At 38.0% G+C, this 12,293-nt stretch overlaps 2 protein-coding genes across 3 annotated transcripts in view; both read right to left on the minus strand.

Annotated features, from left to right (window-relative positions):
- LOC107566404 (immunoglobulin superfamily member 8-like) overlaps window positions 1-642 on the minus strand; it is a 4,257-nt gene extending 3,615 nt beyond the window's left edge. Inside the window, exon 1 of the mRNA XM_016251852.1 lies at window positions 639-642. Coding sequence (XP_016107338.1) covers window positions 639-642 — 4 coding nt within the window. The remainder of the gene's footprint in view (window positions 1-638) is intronic.
- Window positions 7-12,293, minus strand: part of LOC107566414 (immunoglobulin superfamily member 8-like) — a 15,854-nt gene continuing 3,567 nt past the window's right edge. The window contains exons 3-6 of one of the 2 annotated variants that reach the window (XM_016251870.1): window positions 7,379-7,831; window positions 5,049-5,459; window positions 2,148-2,564; window positions 7-834 (exon numbers count right to left, since the gene is read on the minus strand). In XM_016251870.1, the coding sequence (XP_016107356.1) occupies window positions 701-834; window positions 2,148-2,564; window positions 5,049-5,459; window positions 7,379-7,831 (1,415 nt within the window). In that variant the 3' untranslated portion in view covers window positions 7-700. Of the gene's footprint in view, window positions 835-2,147; window positions 2,565-5,048; window positions 5,460-7,378; window positions 7,832-8,457; window positions 8,911-12,293 lie in introns of both variants that reach the window. The other variant, XM_016251869.1, reaches the window with a different exon arrangement.

Raw genomic sequence — 12,293 nt, forward strand, 5'->3', positions numbered from 1 at the left:
AAATCTGACCCAGACATTTCTTTGTGAAATTCACCATTTACAGTGCAAAACATAAGAATGAACTAACTTTATGACAACAAACGTGCACTAGTGAGGGACTTGCTCCCATTTCACTGGAACTGCTCAGGATTTTCAATGCATTTCATTCTGAATACAAGGGTGAAAAGATGACAAAATATGGCATGCCGTAAAGTGCCATAAAAGTGTTTTACAAGTATTCTGTTGATCTCACACTTATTATGAGCGGGTTTAATAGCAGTGCAAAAACAGTGAGTGATTTCAGTGCTGGACATCTGTGGATTTATTATTAGTGGTTCTGCTGGTTCTCGCTAGAGTCACTAGTTTAAACAGAGCGAGTGGTTTATATCCACCACGTGATGTCCTTTCATTCATTCTGAGCAAATGCACAGAGCAATATTCAACTTTGTCAAAGTGGAGCGGATAGAACCGGTGCAAATCACAATGTCACAGCTTCAAGTGTATCTGCGTGCATTTGTGTATATGCAACTGTTAGCATCCACACGTGGATTAATATAACGTGACGGTCCAGAACATTTTCAGTATCGTTCTGATTTCCTTCCCAAGTGTGAGTGCACATTACGTCAAGTCTGCCAAAATACCTTAAACCTGTTTATAACCCATTTTTCTTTGCTCCATTTAACTAACTGAATGTTTTCCATGAAAGTCTCTTTCATACTTCCTACTTCCGTATGCGTGAGCGCTGTCTAGCCAGTGTGTTCATGAAGCAGCAGGTCACAGTGGCGATGATCAGCACGCCCACGAACAGAGCCGACGACACGCCGATCGCGAGAGGTACGAGCAGCAGATCAGTGACTGGGGAGGAAATAAATCAAAACATATATCAATAATAACAACAAGTCTGTCAGCTCAACACCAGATCACACAAGCACGCTAGAGGTAACTTGTAAAAAACACTTATGAACACCAGCATACTTTCGATGCTGAACACAAGAATTTTTGACACTAAAAAGGAAAGAGGAAACCACTAGAAAAGGGGTGCACCAAAAAAAAAAAAAGGAAAAAATAATATATACAGTTTCTTTGTGTGTGTGTGTGTGTGCACTTTTACATTTATTGTGCACACATAAAAATAAAAAAAACCCATTATATACATATATATAAAAAATATATCTTATTAAATATTTTATTTATTTTAATATAATAACACACACACATACACATATTTTATATATATATATATATACACAGGGATGCAGACTGCGACCAAATAGTCGCATTTTGCAAGAATTTTTCCTGCTGGTGCGACTGCAAAATTATATAAAAAATTAATGCACAGGCGATTTCAAAAATGACGCATATTGAGGAAACGATGAATGGTTTTCAAGTTAAAGTAAAGTAAAAGGCCACTTCTTAAACAAACCAGAGAAGGTGAACATGTTGGTATTCTTGTGGGGAAAAACATGCAAGCACTGTCACCTAAACATGCAAGCTTAGTTTTACTTTTCAATTTCATTTTGAGAAATGGAGACTCTCTTTTATTTATTTGATTCCTCAGTGTTTGCTAAACGTTCTGTAATTTATTAGTCGGTATATAATACAGCATGTGGTGTGTGCCATGCATGCCTCGTCTTATTCATTTTTGTTAACAAACGTTTTGTAAGCTAGTTTGTCATTGTATCTTACGGTTTTATTGTTTTGTGCTTTTTAATTAAGAATAACAATGAATCCATCTTTTGTTTTAGTCTTAAAAAGTGAAAGGTGTGTAGATGTATGTATGCAAAACAGACAATTATCTTTTCTTGTAAAACGTGACAACAAGATCGCGACTTCGAAAGGGAAAGCGTCCGAAGCCCGGCTTATAACACAGCAAAAGAGGAACTCCCGTTCACAAAATTCAAATCACAAATACTAGAAAAAGAAAAAGAACGGGTATATATATATATATATATATAAATTGTCAAATATGCTGTCAACTTAATAAAAGTAAATATTGCCTTTATAATAGAACAGAATTTTTTAAATATAAAATAATATACCAAATATATAGATGCCTTTATGTTTTAGAAAGGAGGTCGGGTAAAAACCCCCTGCACTAGAAAACTAAATACTGTCAGATGGGTTATTCCTGTACAGGAACGGATTTCTCTTATCTGATCATAGCTCACCTCGTGCGTACAGGTACAGGTGTACAGTCTCTGACTCGGCTTTAGCGCCGGTGTTGTACCATCCGCCGCGTGGATCCTGCGCCCAAACCTCGGCTCGACACTGATAGTGTCCCTGATCCTCTTCAGCGGCCGAGAAGATCCTCAGCCTGAAGCAGCCAGCAGACACACGGTCCACGCTCAAGCTGCTGCCGTTGCTGTAGATGAGCGTCAGGCCGTCGTAGCTCAGAGTCGCGAGGACGCGGCCTCTGCTGTCCTCAGAAAGAGCGGCGTCTTTGCTCGCCTGCTCCTGAAGCCACTGCACCTCGACTCGTGAAGCTCGGGTGGTTTGCACAGAGATGTTGCAGAGCAGGGCGACGGTGCTGCCGCGCTTCAGGAGCGGCCGACGCGGTAAACCAACGCTAGCAGATACGCGCACCTCTGAATGGACACAAACACAAACGCTGCGTTAATATACTCTCAACACGGCATCTGGGTCACACTTCAACCACAAGAAAAAAATGGATAAATAAAGACTATTTTTATTTATGTTCATTTGAACCGTTTAACCGACCGTAAGAATTTTGACCGATTAATACAATCCGTTAACCGGTTTAAAAAGTCATTTAATTAGCTATTTTTTCAGTAATTTATTAATACATATTTAAAAAGGTTTGCTGCATGGTTAAAATGCGCTACGAGTATAAAAAAAAATGTGTTTTTTAGGGGGAAAAAACAAAAGTCGCGTAAAGTCGCATTTTATCGTTTCATTCAGAAATAGGCCTAATGCCGACGTGAAATGTTTACAAACACTGTAAACATAGCTAGGCTATTTTAGTTCCCCTCACTCCACAACAAATCCTTTCAATTAACAGTATTTAGAAAAGAACAAGAATTAAAAATATAAGAAGCTATAGCAATATAAACGACAAGCCAAAACGAATACATTTAGGCTAAAAACGAAACTGAAACCAATGTTGCGTCTCTCATTCCACACAAAATCAAATGTTTCCGTATTCGCGATGTATCTGAATGGCAAATTATTATTTATTATGTAGCCTACGCTTCACTCGCGTTCCAATATCCACGTAAAACTAAATGTTTTGCATAACATCACGGCGGTGCGGTGATAACACTTAACGGCACAGATTTTACTACATATTTTTTCCATATGTTTGACTGACTATTTTATTATGCTAATGAACAGGTTGCATTGTCAAGGTAGCAAAGCTTAACCGAGTTAAAAAAATAAAGTTTTTTCCTTCTAACAGTGGAAGCAACTACTCCTTTTAGTCCTAAAGATAATCGGAATTGTAAAAGGTTTGCCTTTATTTGTGTACATTCACAATAAAAACAAATCTTTGTGCTTTTGTAAAATAAGCCTAAAGAAAAATAGGATGCCACTTTCTGCCGTCTTGGTTTCCTTTCACGCAGCACAAAAATGAACCGAAACACTGCATACTAGGCTACTTTTTCTTTCATTTTCTTAATTTATTATTTAAGTAAAATATGTTTTTCATATAGGCCTATTTATTCGTTTTATATATATATTTATCAGTGTTGGGGGTAATATATTACAAGTAACGCAAGTTACGTAATCAGATTACTTTTTTCAGATAACTAGTAAAGTAACGCATTACTTTTTAATTTACAAGAGAATATCTGAGTTACTTTTCAAACTTTTAAAAGTAACTTTCCCAACACTGATATTTATTATGTTGTTCTCCGCTCGCAGAAGCGCTGCAGGTGCGTGATGTGATGCATGTGAATCCTCATGTTCTGTTGTTTGCTGCTTTTTGCGCGTGTAAAATTAATCCCCGGGAAACAAATGTTAGTATTTTTTAACGGGTCACAGACACTTATCCTTTCTAATTTAATTCAATTCTAATTTAAAATAATCTTGTCGGTTAACGGTTAACAATCGGTTAATGAGCATTGGTTGTTGGTTAGGAAAAATAACCGAAATGAACATCCCTAGTTTAAATCAAAGATTTATTTTGCATTTTTAAATTAGAACTAGGTGAAAAATTAGGTTTAGAACTAGGTTTTGATAGTATTTTATAGACTACTATTTAAAAGCTTGGGGTTGGTAAGATTTTTTTATGCTTTCGAAAGAAGTCTCTTCTGCTCACAACAGCTGCATTTATTTGAAAATACAGTAAAAATAGTGAAATATTATTCTAATTCAAAATAGCTGTTTTCTATTTTAATATATTGTAGAATGTAATTTATTTCTGTGATGCGCAGCTGTATTTTCAGCATCATTCCTCCAGTCTTCAGTGTCACATGATCTTCAGAAATCAGTATAATATGCTGATCTGCTGCTCGAGATGATTATTATGAATGCTGAAAACATTCATATTTTTGTGGAAACTGTGATACATGTTATTTTTCAGGATTCACAGATGAATAGAAAGCTCAAAAGAACAGCATTTATTTGAAATATAAATATTTGTAACATTATAAATGTCTTTACTGTCACTTTTGATCAGTTTAATGCGCCCTTGTTGAATAAAAGTATTAATTAATAAAAAACAAAACAAAGTAACCTTACTGACCAAACTTTTGAACTGTAGATCAAAATATATGCGTGCTCTGAAATGCATGAAGTAAAATGCAATAAACGTCTAGTTAAAAATAATAAAAATATAAGGAATGTTTTCCCACACGGTTCTTCAGTAAATTAACACAAGGAAAAATATTTAATCATTTTAAATGAATTAATATAACAAAACATTAATTTAATTTCAAATCAATTTACTTAAGTGAACAGTTCAAACTGATTCGAGGAAATGAACTGAACTCTGATGCGATGGCCAAATAAACAGTGCATTAACATCAATTCATAATGTTGCTTAATAAACAAACAGTGCATATTCAATATATTGGCCAGCATTACTTCTAAGACATTTCTTCCTCACGCACCTTCAGTCTTCAGGCTAACAGTGACCCACTCTGATCTCTGTGTGATCGTGGCTGGACTCTCCGGTGCTGGTGTTTTCCTCCCGGCGTAGACGCTCACGGCGCAGCGGTAGAGTCCGGTGTCAGCGGGGCGAACGGAGAACAGACGCAGAGAGAAGCTCCCGCCAGCCTCCTTCTCCACGCTGCCGCCTCCCGCCCTGCTGAGATCATCAGCCCAGACCACCACGCCGTCGGGATCCACGCGCGCCACCTCCACCTCCACCTCGCCCTCCGGCCCGCGCCGCATCCACTGCACCTGCAGCGCCGAGCGCTTCCACGCACCTACACCCAGCACCAGACAGCGGAGGCAGAGCGGAGCGCCGGGCCGCAGAGGGACGTCACCGTCCGGGAGCAAACGCACGCTCAGGGTGTCCGCTGCGGAGAGACAGAAAGAACACAGACTCACAATGACAAGAGCAGCACTCTCACGCTGCCTGAGCTTTAAATAGAAACTAACCCTAACTATTCCCTCATTTTAGTTAAACCAAAACGAGGGAACAAATTAGTTTTTAATTTGTGAACACGATATATAATTTTTTAAAGGATTGAGGCTGCATGATCTGGGAAAAAAAAAAAAATCTAATTTTTAATTAATCAATTAATTAATTTTAATTAAGCGATTGCAACTTAAAATGTACAAAAATTCCAGGTTTGCAATGCTTGTTTGTAGGCTGCACAATTTGGCCAAAATGTTGTGATTACATATCAATATGGCTATAAAATATTAATAAAAAGAATAAGAATTTTTATTATTATTAATAATAAAAATATTATTATTATTTTATTTCACAATAGCAATAACTATTTAGTTTGAGTATTTTTTTATATTTATTAATATATAAATAGAATTTACTTATGTATGTGTGTGTATGCATATATTTAAAATATTATTAATATTGTTATTATTAAAATATACAAATAACACAAACAGAAAAATATACAAATGACTAAAAAAACTAAAAGATAAATATTACTATTTAAGAGTAATATTTATTAAAATTGTAATATTTCACTGTAAAATAAAAATAAACAAGTATTTAAAAAATGTTTTAATTAACATTATAGCTGTAAAATAACAATAATGCTATTTATTTATTTATGTCTTAATTACTTAAAATGAGACGCTGCAAACATAAACGATAACGAGCTTCATTCTGAAACACGCAGTGCATATATTTATTTCATTAAATTGCAGGCTTTGTGATTTGATAATCAGACTAAACCACATCGCGATTCTTTTTTGGAGACAAAAGCACTTTCTCAAACTAAATGAGCTTCAGCCTGCATTTACTGCAGTAGTTTAACACATATCCAAGTTGTTCAAATCAAAAACAAAAACAAAACACAAGAATTAAACCCACGAGATTTTCTTACGAGTCTCCGTCAGCATGCAGCATCCAAAGAAGCTTGTACTGTCATAAACATTAAAACGACTCTCAATCGATATGAACAGCATTTCATTAACATGAAAGCAACGCATGGCTGATTTAATTAAGAGTAAAAGGAAGATTTTTCATGCACTTGTTAATTTTGTAATTTTTGGGCTCTTTTTTCTTCAACGTCTTCTTTTAGATCCAAAACATCCAAAATACAGATTTAAGTGTTTATTTTATTACACTTTATCTATTTGCGTCTGTAGATTTAAATTTTAATACCTATCTTCAAAGTTTTTTCTCTTCTTCAGCAGAACTTACATAAACCAAACTTTAGTTTAATTCCTATCTATATTCTGAATGTTTGTTTATATATCTTTTGCATTATTTATAACACTTTACTCCTAAAAAAAAACATGGTGAAAATGTAGTTGCTTTGCCTGTTGACAATTAATGGATAGTATAGTAGTATAGTATATATTTATTTAATGCCATGTCAGCATCAATGGCTATTTTAGACAATTAATGGAAATGTATGCAAATTTAATTAGATATTGTATCATTTGCATATTAAAACATACATTTTAGAAAATCATACAATACAAAAAATAATAATAAAACAATATTTTAATTAATAAAAAAAATTAAAATTGTATTAATTAAAAAAATGAAGAGAAAAAAAATTCTTAATGTACTGTGATTTATTAATTAAATATTAATACAATTTTTACCATATTCTCTTGTGCTGTCTTGCCTTAAGTATTTAAAAATATATCGTTTACAGGCATTTATAAGCAGACATTTATTTAAAAACTGTGGCCTTTTCTGTTTGAGCACCGAGTCATATTTTGTTTGCATCTAAAGTACGTTCTAAAGTTATAATCTAATGGATCAGATGAAATAAGAGAGGTTGTTTCTAACCAAGCGGTTGAACGGTGAGATTCCCGAGCTCCATGGTCCTCTGTGCGATGCGTTCCCATTTGCCATCCGGATCTCTGATCCACTGCTCCGCCTCGCAGAAATACGACCCAGAATCCTCGGGTGCCAGAGCGCTCATCTTCAGCGCGTACAGATCCCGGCCTCCGTCCCCTCTGCGCTTCTCCACAGCGATCTCTCCGTCCCCGTATCTCTTCCCGTAGGTGCCGCTGCGGCCCGGAGTCACGCGCAGCTCGCGGTCGATGGAGATGATCTCTCGGAGGTTGTGGCCCTGAGACTCCGGGCCCCTGCTGCTGCGCACGCCGAACGTGACGGACACGTGAGTGTGCTGATCCGATTGGACGGACGCGGCGCACGTCAGCTGAAGCTCCGTGCCTTCGATAACGGGTTGGCCGCTCAGAATTCGAGAGTGTGTTATGAGCAGCGTGTCAGGAATCACTGCGGAAATAAAGCACAAAATGCTTTCTATATTTACACGAACGAATTAGGGTCAATGAAGAACATTTATTTTTGTCAAATTTTATTTAATTTTAGTTGGTCACACTTTATATTAGGTGGCTTTAACTACTATGTACTAGGGATGGGCATTCCAAGCAAAAATAATATTTGATTATTATTCGAGAGAGACAGGATTCACACTTTCAATCTGTATGATAAACTGTTTAATTCAGAAGATAGGCTACCTTAACGCAAGCCATATAATGATTGTAACGTGCTGAAACATGTTAATATAATAAACACAACAGTCTCCATTACTTTTTAATTAATATTACAAAAAGGCTTGAACATCTCTGCTCCAAAATTAAAAAAATGAAGAGAAAAAAAATTCTTAATGTACTGTGATTTATTAATTAAATATTAATACAATTTTTACCATATTCTCTTGTGCTGTCTTGCCTTAAGTATTTAAAAATATATCGTTTACAGGCATTTATAAGCAGACATTTATTTAAAAACTGTGGCCTTTTCTGTTTGAGCACCGAGTCATATTTTGTTTGCATCTAAAGTACGTTCTAAAGTTATAATCTAATGGATCAGATGAAATAAGAGAGGTTGTTTCTAACCAAGCGGTTGAACGGTGAGATTCCCGAGCTCCATGGTCCTCTGTGCGATGCGTTCCCATTTGCCATCCGGATCTCTGATCCACTGCTCCGCCTCGCAGAAATACGACCCAGAATCCTCGGGTGCCAGAGCGCTCATCTTCAGCGCGTACAGATCCCGGCCTCCGTCCCCTCTGCGCTTCTCCACAGCGATCTCTCCGTCCCCGCATCTCTTCCCGTAGGCGCCGCTGCGGCCCGGAGTCACGCGCAGCTCGCGGTCGATGGAGATGATCTCTCGGAGGTTGTGGCCCTGAGACTCCGGGCCCCTGCTGCTGCGCACGCCGAACGTGACGGACACGTGAGTGTGCTGATCCGATTGGACGGACGCGGCGCACGTCAGCTGAAGCTCCGTGCCTTCGATAACGGGTTGGCCGCTCAGAATTCGAGAGTGTGTTATGAGCAGCGTGTCAGGAATCACTGCGGAAATAAAGCACAAAATGCTTTCTATATTTACACGAACGAATTAGGGTCAATGAAGAACATTTATTTTTGTCAAATTTTATTTAATTTTAGTTGGTCACACTTTATATTAGGTGGCTTTAACTACTATGTACTAGGGATGGGCATTCCAAGCAAAAATAATATTTGATTATTATTCGAGAGAGACAGGATTCACACTTTCAATCTGTATGATAAACTGTTTAATTCAGAAGATAGGCTACCTTAACGCAAGCCATATAATGATTGTAACGTGCTGAAACATGTTAATATAATAAACACAACAGTCTCCATTACTTTTTAATTAATATTACAAAAAGGCTTGAACATCTCTGCTCCAAACCACTAGAATATGGAAATATTACTGTACCTTCAGATCACACACAGTGCAAAAAGTGATGTTTCTTTGTCAGTATATCCATCTTGTTTTTTCTTAAGTCAAGATAAATTTACTTGAGAAGCGGTCTTGTTTTGAGACCAAAGACCAAATATCTGTTAATGGAGCAGATATCTGTTCTTCTTTTAATCATAAACTCAAATGTATCGTGGTATCGTAAAAACCAGATGGATATACTGACAAAGACCTTTTTAAGGCCTTAAACCTTGGAAGGCACGGCAAGTTTATTTATATAGCTCATTTCATACACAGTGGAAATTCAAAGTGCTTTACAGAAAAATAAAACACAAGAAATCAAAAATGGTGAATTAAGACCTCAAATAAACAAGCGATTTATTTTCCCAGCTGTTTACCTTCACAGACATAACCCACTGTTTTTTGTAACTCGTGTGTTTTTAACTTAGTGCTCGCATGCTGTGACAGCCGCTTTCTGTGCGTGTGCTTCAGATGTGTGCGCTCAGAAAACCCTATATCAGACGTTTAAACTAATATGGTTTAAAACGCATGATTTCAGCGCGATAAACATGATAATCAGAACCATAACAGATGTTTTTAGCAGGTCAGAGCTGTAAAGGCACAGCTCTATTCCGGAAAAGGGGGCGGGGAGCAGCAGCTCATTTGCATTTAAAGACACAGGCCCGAAAAACAGCATGTTTCTGCTTCCACTCAAAATAGGCATTTTCAAAATTATATAATAAATTACCTGTGGAGTATTTTGACCTGAAACTTCACAGACACATTCTGTGGACACCAGAGACTTGTAAAAAGGGGCATAATATGTCACCTTTAAGAATTTAGCACATGCATTTGAAACGTAATGATTTTTTTTTTATAATCTTCATCATCATCACTGAGCCATCTGTCATTTTTCTGATTTACCACCTACCTTTGACCACCACTGATGAGCTGTAGTTCCCTAGGAAGCGGGTGTCAGTGCTGGGCGTGTAACACTCGTAACGGCCCTGATCATCTGGACGCAGCCTCTGGATGATCAGTCTGGCTTTGTTGCCCGAATCCCTCTCGACCCGAACCTCGCCGACCTGCACGCGACTCTGGAACGGCGCGTATGGAAAGCCTGCGTCCCGCGTGGACACCACACCGATCTGCCGACCCCCAGCATCCTCCCGGTATAGGTACCACTCAAAATCCTGCGTCCGTGGGCCTTCGTATCCTGAAACGGCGCAGGGTAGGGACAGCGAGAAACCTGCGACCCGATACAGCGGCCCGGCGGGAAGAGTGACCTCTCGGCACACGCAGAACTGCAACTCTAACACACAAACAGAACAAATGCTAATCAGTCTGGATGTGAACCACAGGGATCAAGCGGTTTTCCGAGTGAGGTTGAAAAATGAGCTCACACTGCACAATATTTCCACTCAAATGGGAATATTGTACAAAAAATTCTCCACATCTACTGAAGCACACGTGATGCTCGTGGTGTTTTCAGCATCTGTAGTCTCAATATATGAGGACATGAACATATGAACACACAAAACGATTATGAATTTTCATACTGTACATGTACAAGTGTTTCTTCATCTTTGGCCACTTTTGTCCTCGTGGACTTTTACTAAATAAACTGCATATCTTCTAGTTAGCATTTGATGCATCCTAAATGCAAGCTTCAAAAAATACTTTCACATTTTCTGCATAATTGCACCAAATTACAGCTTGATTGGAAATGGCACACAATAAAAATAGTGATATTTACCTTGATTTTTTAAAAATATTTTATCTCAATCTCTTCGTAAACTAGTTTTAGAAAATTAAAAATGTAATAGGCCAGAATGGTTGGCTATGATGAAAATGATGCAATTTGGCTATTTTTATAATTGATATAAAAATGTATTTTCTATAATTGAATCTGGACTGATACAGGTGTTGTATGTTGTGATGTTGATCATGGTTTTATTTCTGGTAAAGCACGTCAACTTCGGTTGTTTTATTGGTGCCTTACAAATAAAAGAACAAATCATTTTTATACAGTTGGGATCAATACATGCAAAGCAGTTTTCAATGAGATCCACAGACCCATGGCACAATATTACCACTTAAATGAGGGGCACTGCTAAATATCGTCCCATATTCCCGTGACTGGGAGTAAGTATTGTTTATTCATGCCCAACCTTTGTTTGTGTGTGTTGTAATGCGTCTCTGAATGAAAGGGTCTGAATAATGAACAGTAATCCCATTCTGCCAGTCTACGCCCATGTTTTACAACATGTGAGGTCACAGCTGAACTCATCGTTTTAATAGGGTGAGTCATTTTGCAGACCTGTCTGAGGGTTATTTACATCCTCATTCTGCTAAAGTAACCAGAAATAAACCAGACACTCTTAACCATATAATGCTACTGCATTACATTTGATACATGAACTTCTTATGCCTTTAAATGATCGACAAGATAACATTTTGTTGTTAAACCTGTCGCACACAATCTTCTCCATGCCTTCTGTCTCTGATTGATAGTTTAGAGTTTTTTTATAGAGCCCGACCGATATATCATTTTGCCGATATTATCGGCCGATATGAGCCTGTTGCCGATATATCGGTATCTGCGAATATGCCGCCGATATGAATTTTTTTTACAGAACATATAACGCAGATAAAATGCTTGAAATTGTGTAATTACTTAGTTTGTCTAGCAGAGCGCGCTCCATTGTTTGCTACTGGCGACCTGGATGAAACGCTTTAAAGCTTATGTCTATGGAAAACCACTGAAACTTTGAACGGCCATATCTCCGTAACCAAATTCAGGGATCCCTTCAGCTCGAGGAATCCTCTTGAACGCAAATCGAGTATACGTCTAGAGGCCCGCTTTCGAATGAGACCACCCCCGATAGCCCCTGGGGTTTGGGAGTTACGGGTGGTTAAATTCGTGGTCCGGCGCCGACCGATCAAGCGATCCCGGGGGGCTACCGAGGGTGGCGTTCGAGAGGGCTCCTCGAGCTGAAGGGATCCCCCG

The sequence above is a fragment of the Sinocyclocheilus grahami genome, unplaced genomic scaffold, assembly GCF_001515645.1.
Source record: "Sinocyclocheilus grahami isolate Dianchi unplaced genomic scaffold, SAMN03320097.WGS_v1.1 scaffold1073.1, whole genome shotgun sequence".
Classification (NCBI taxonomy): domain Eukaryota; kingdom Metazoa; phylum Chordata; class Actinopteri; order Cypriniformes; family Cyprinidae; genus Sinocyclocheilus; species Sinocyclocheilus grahami.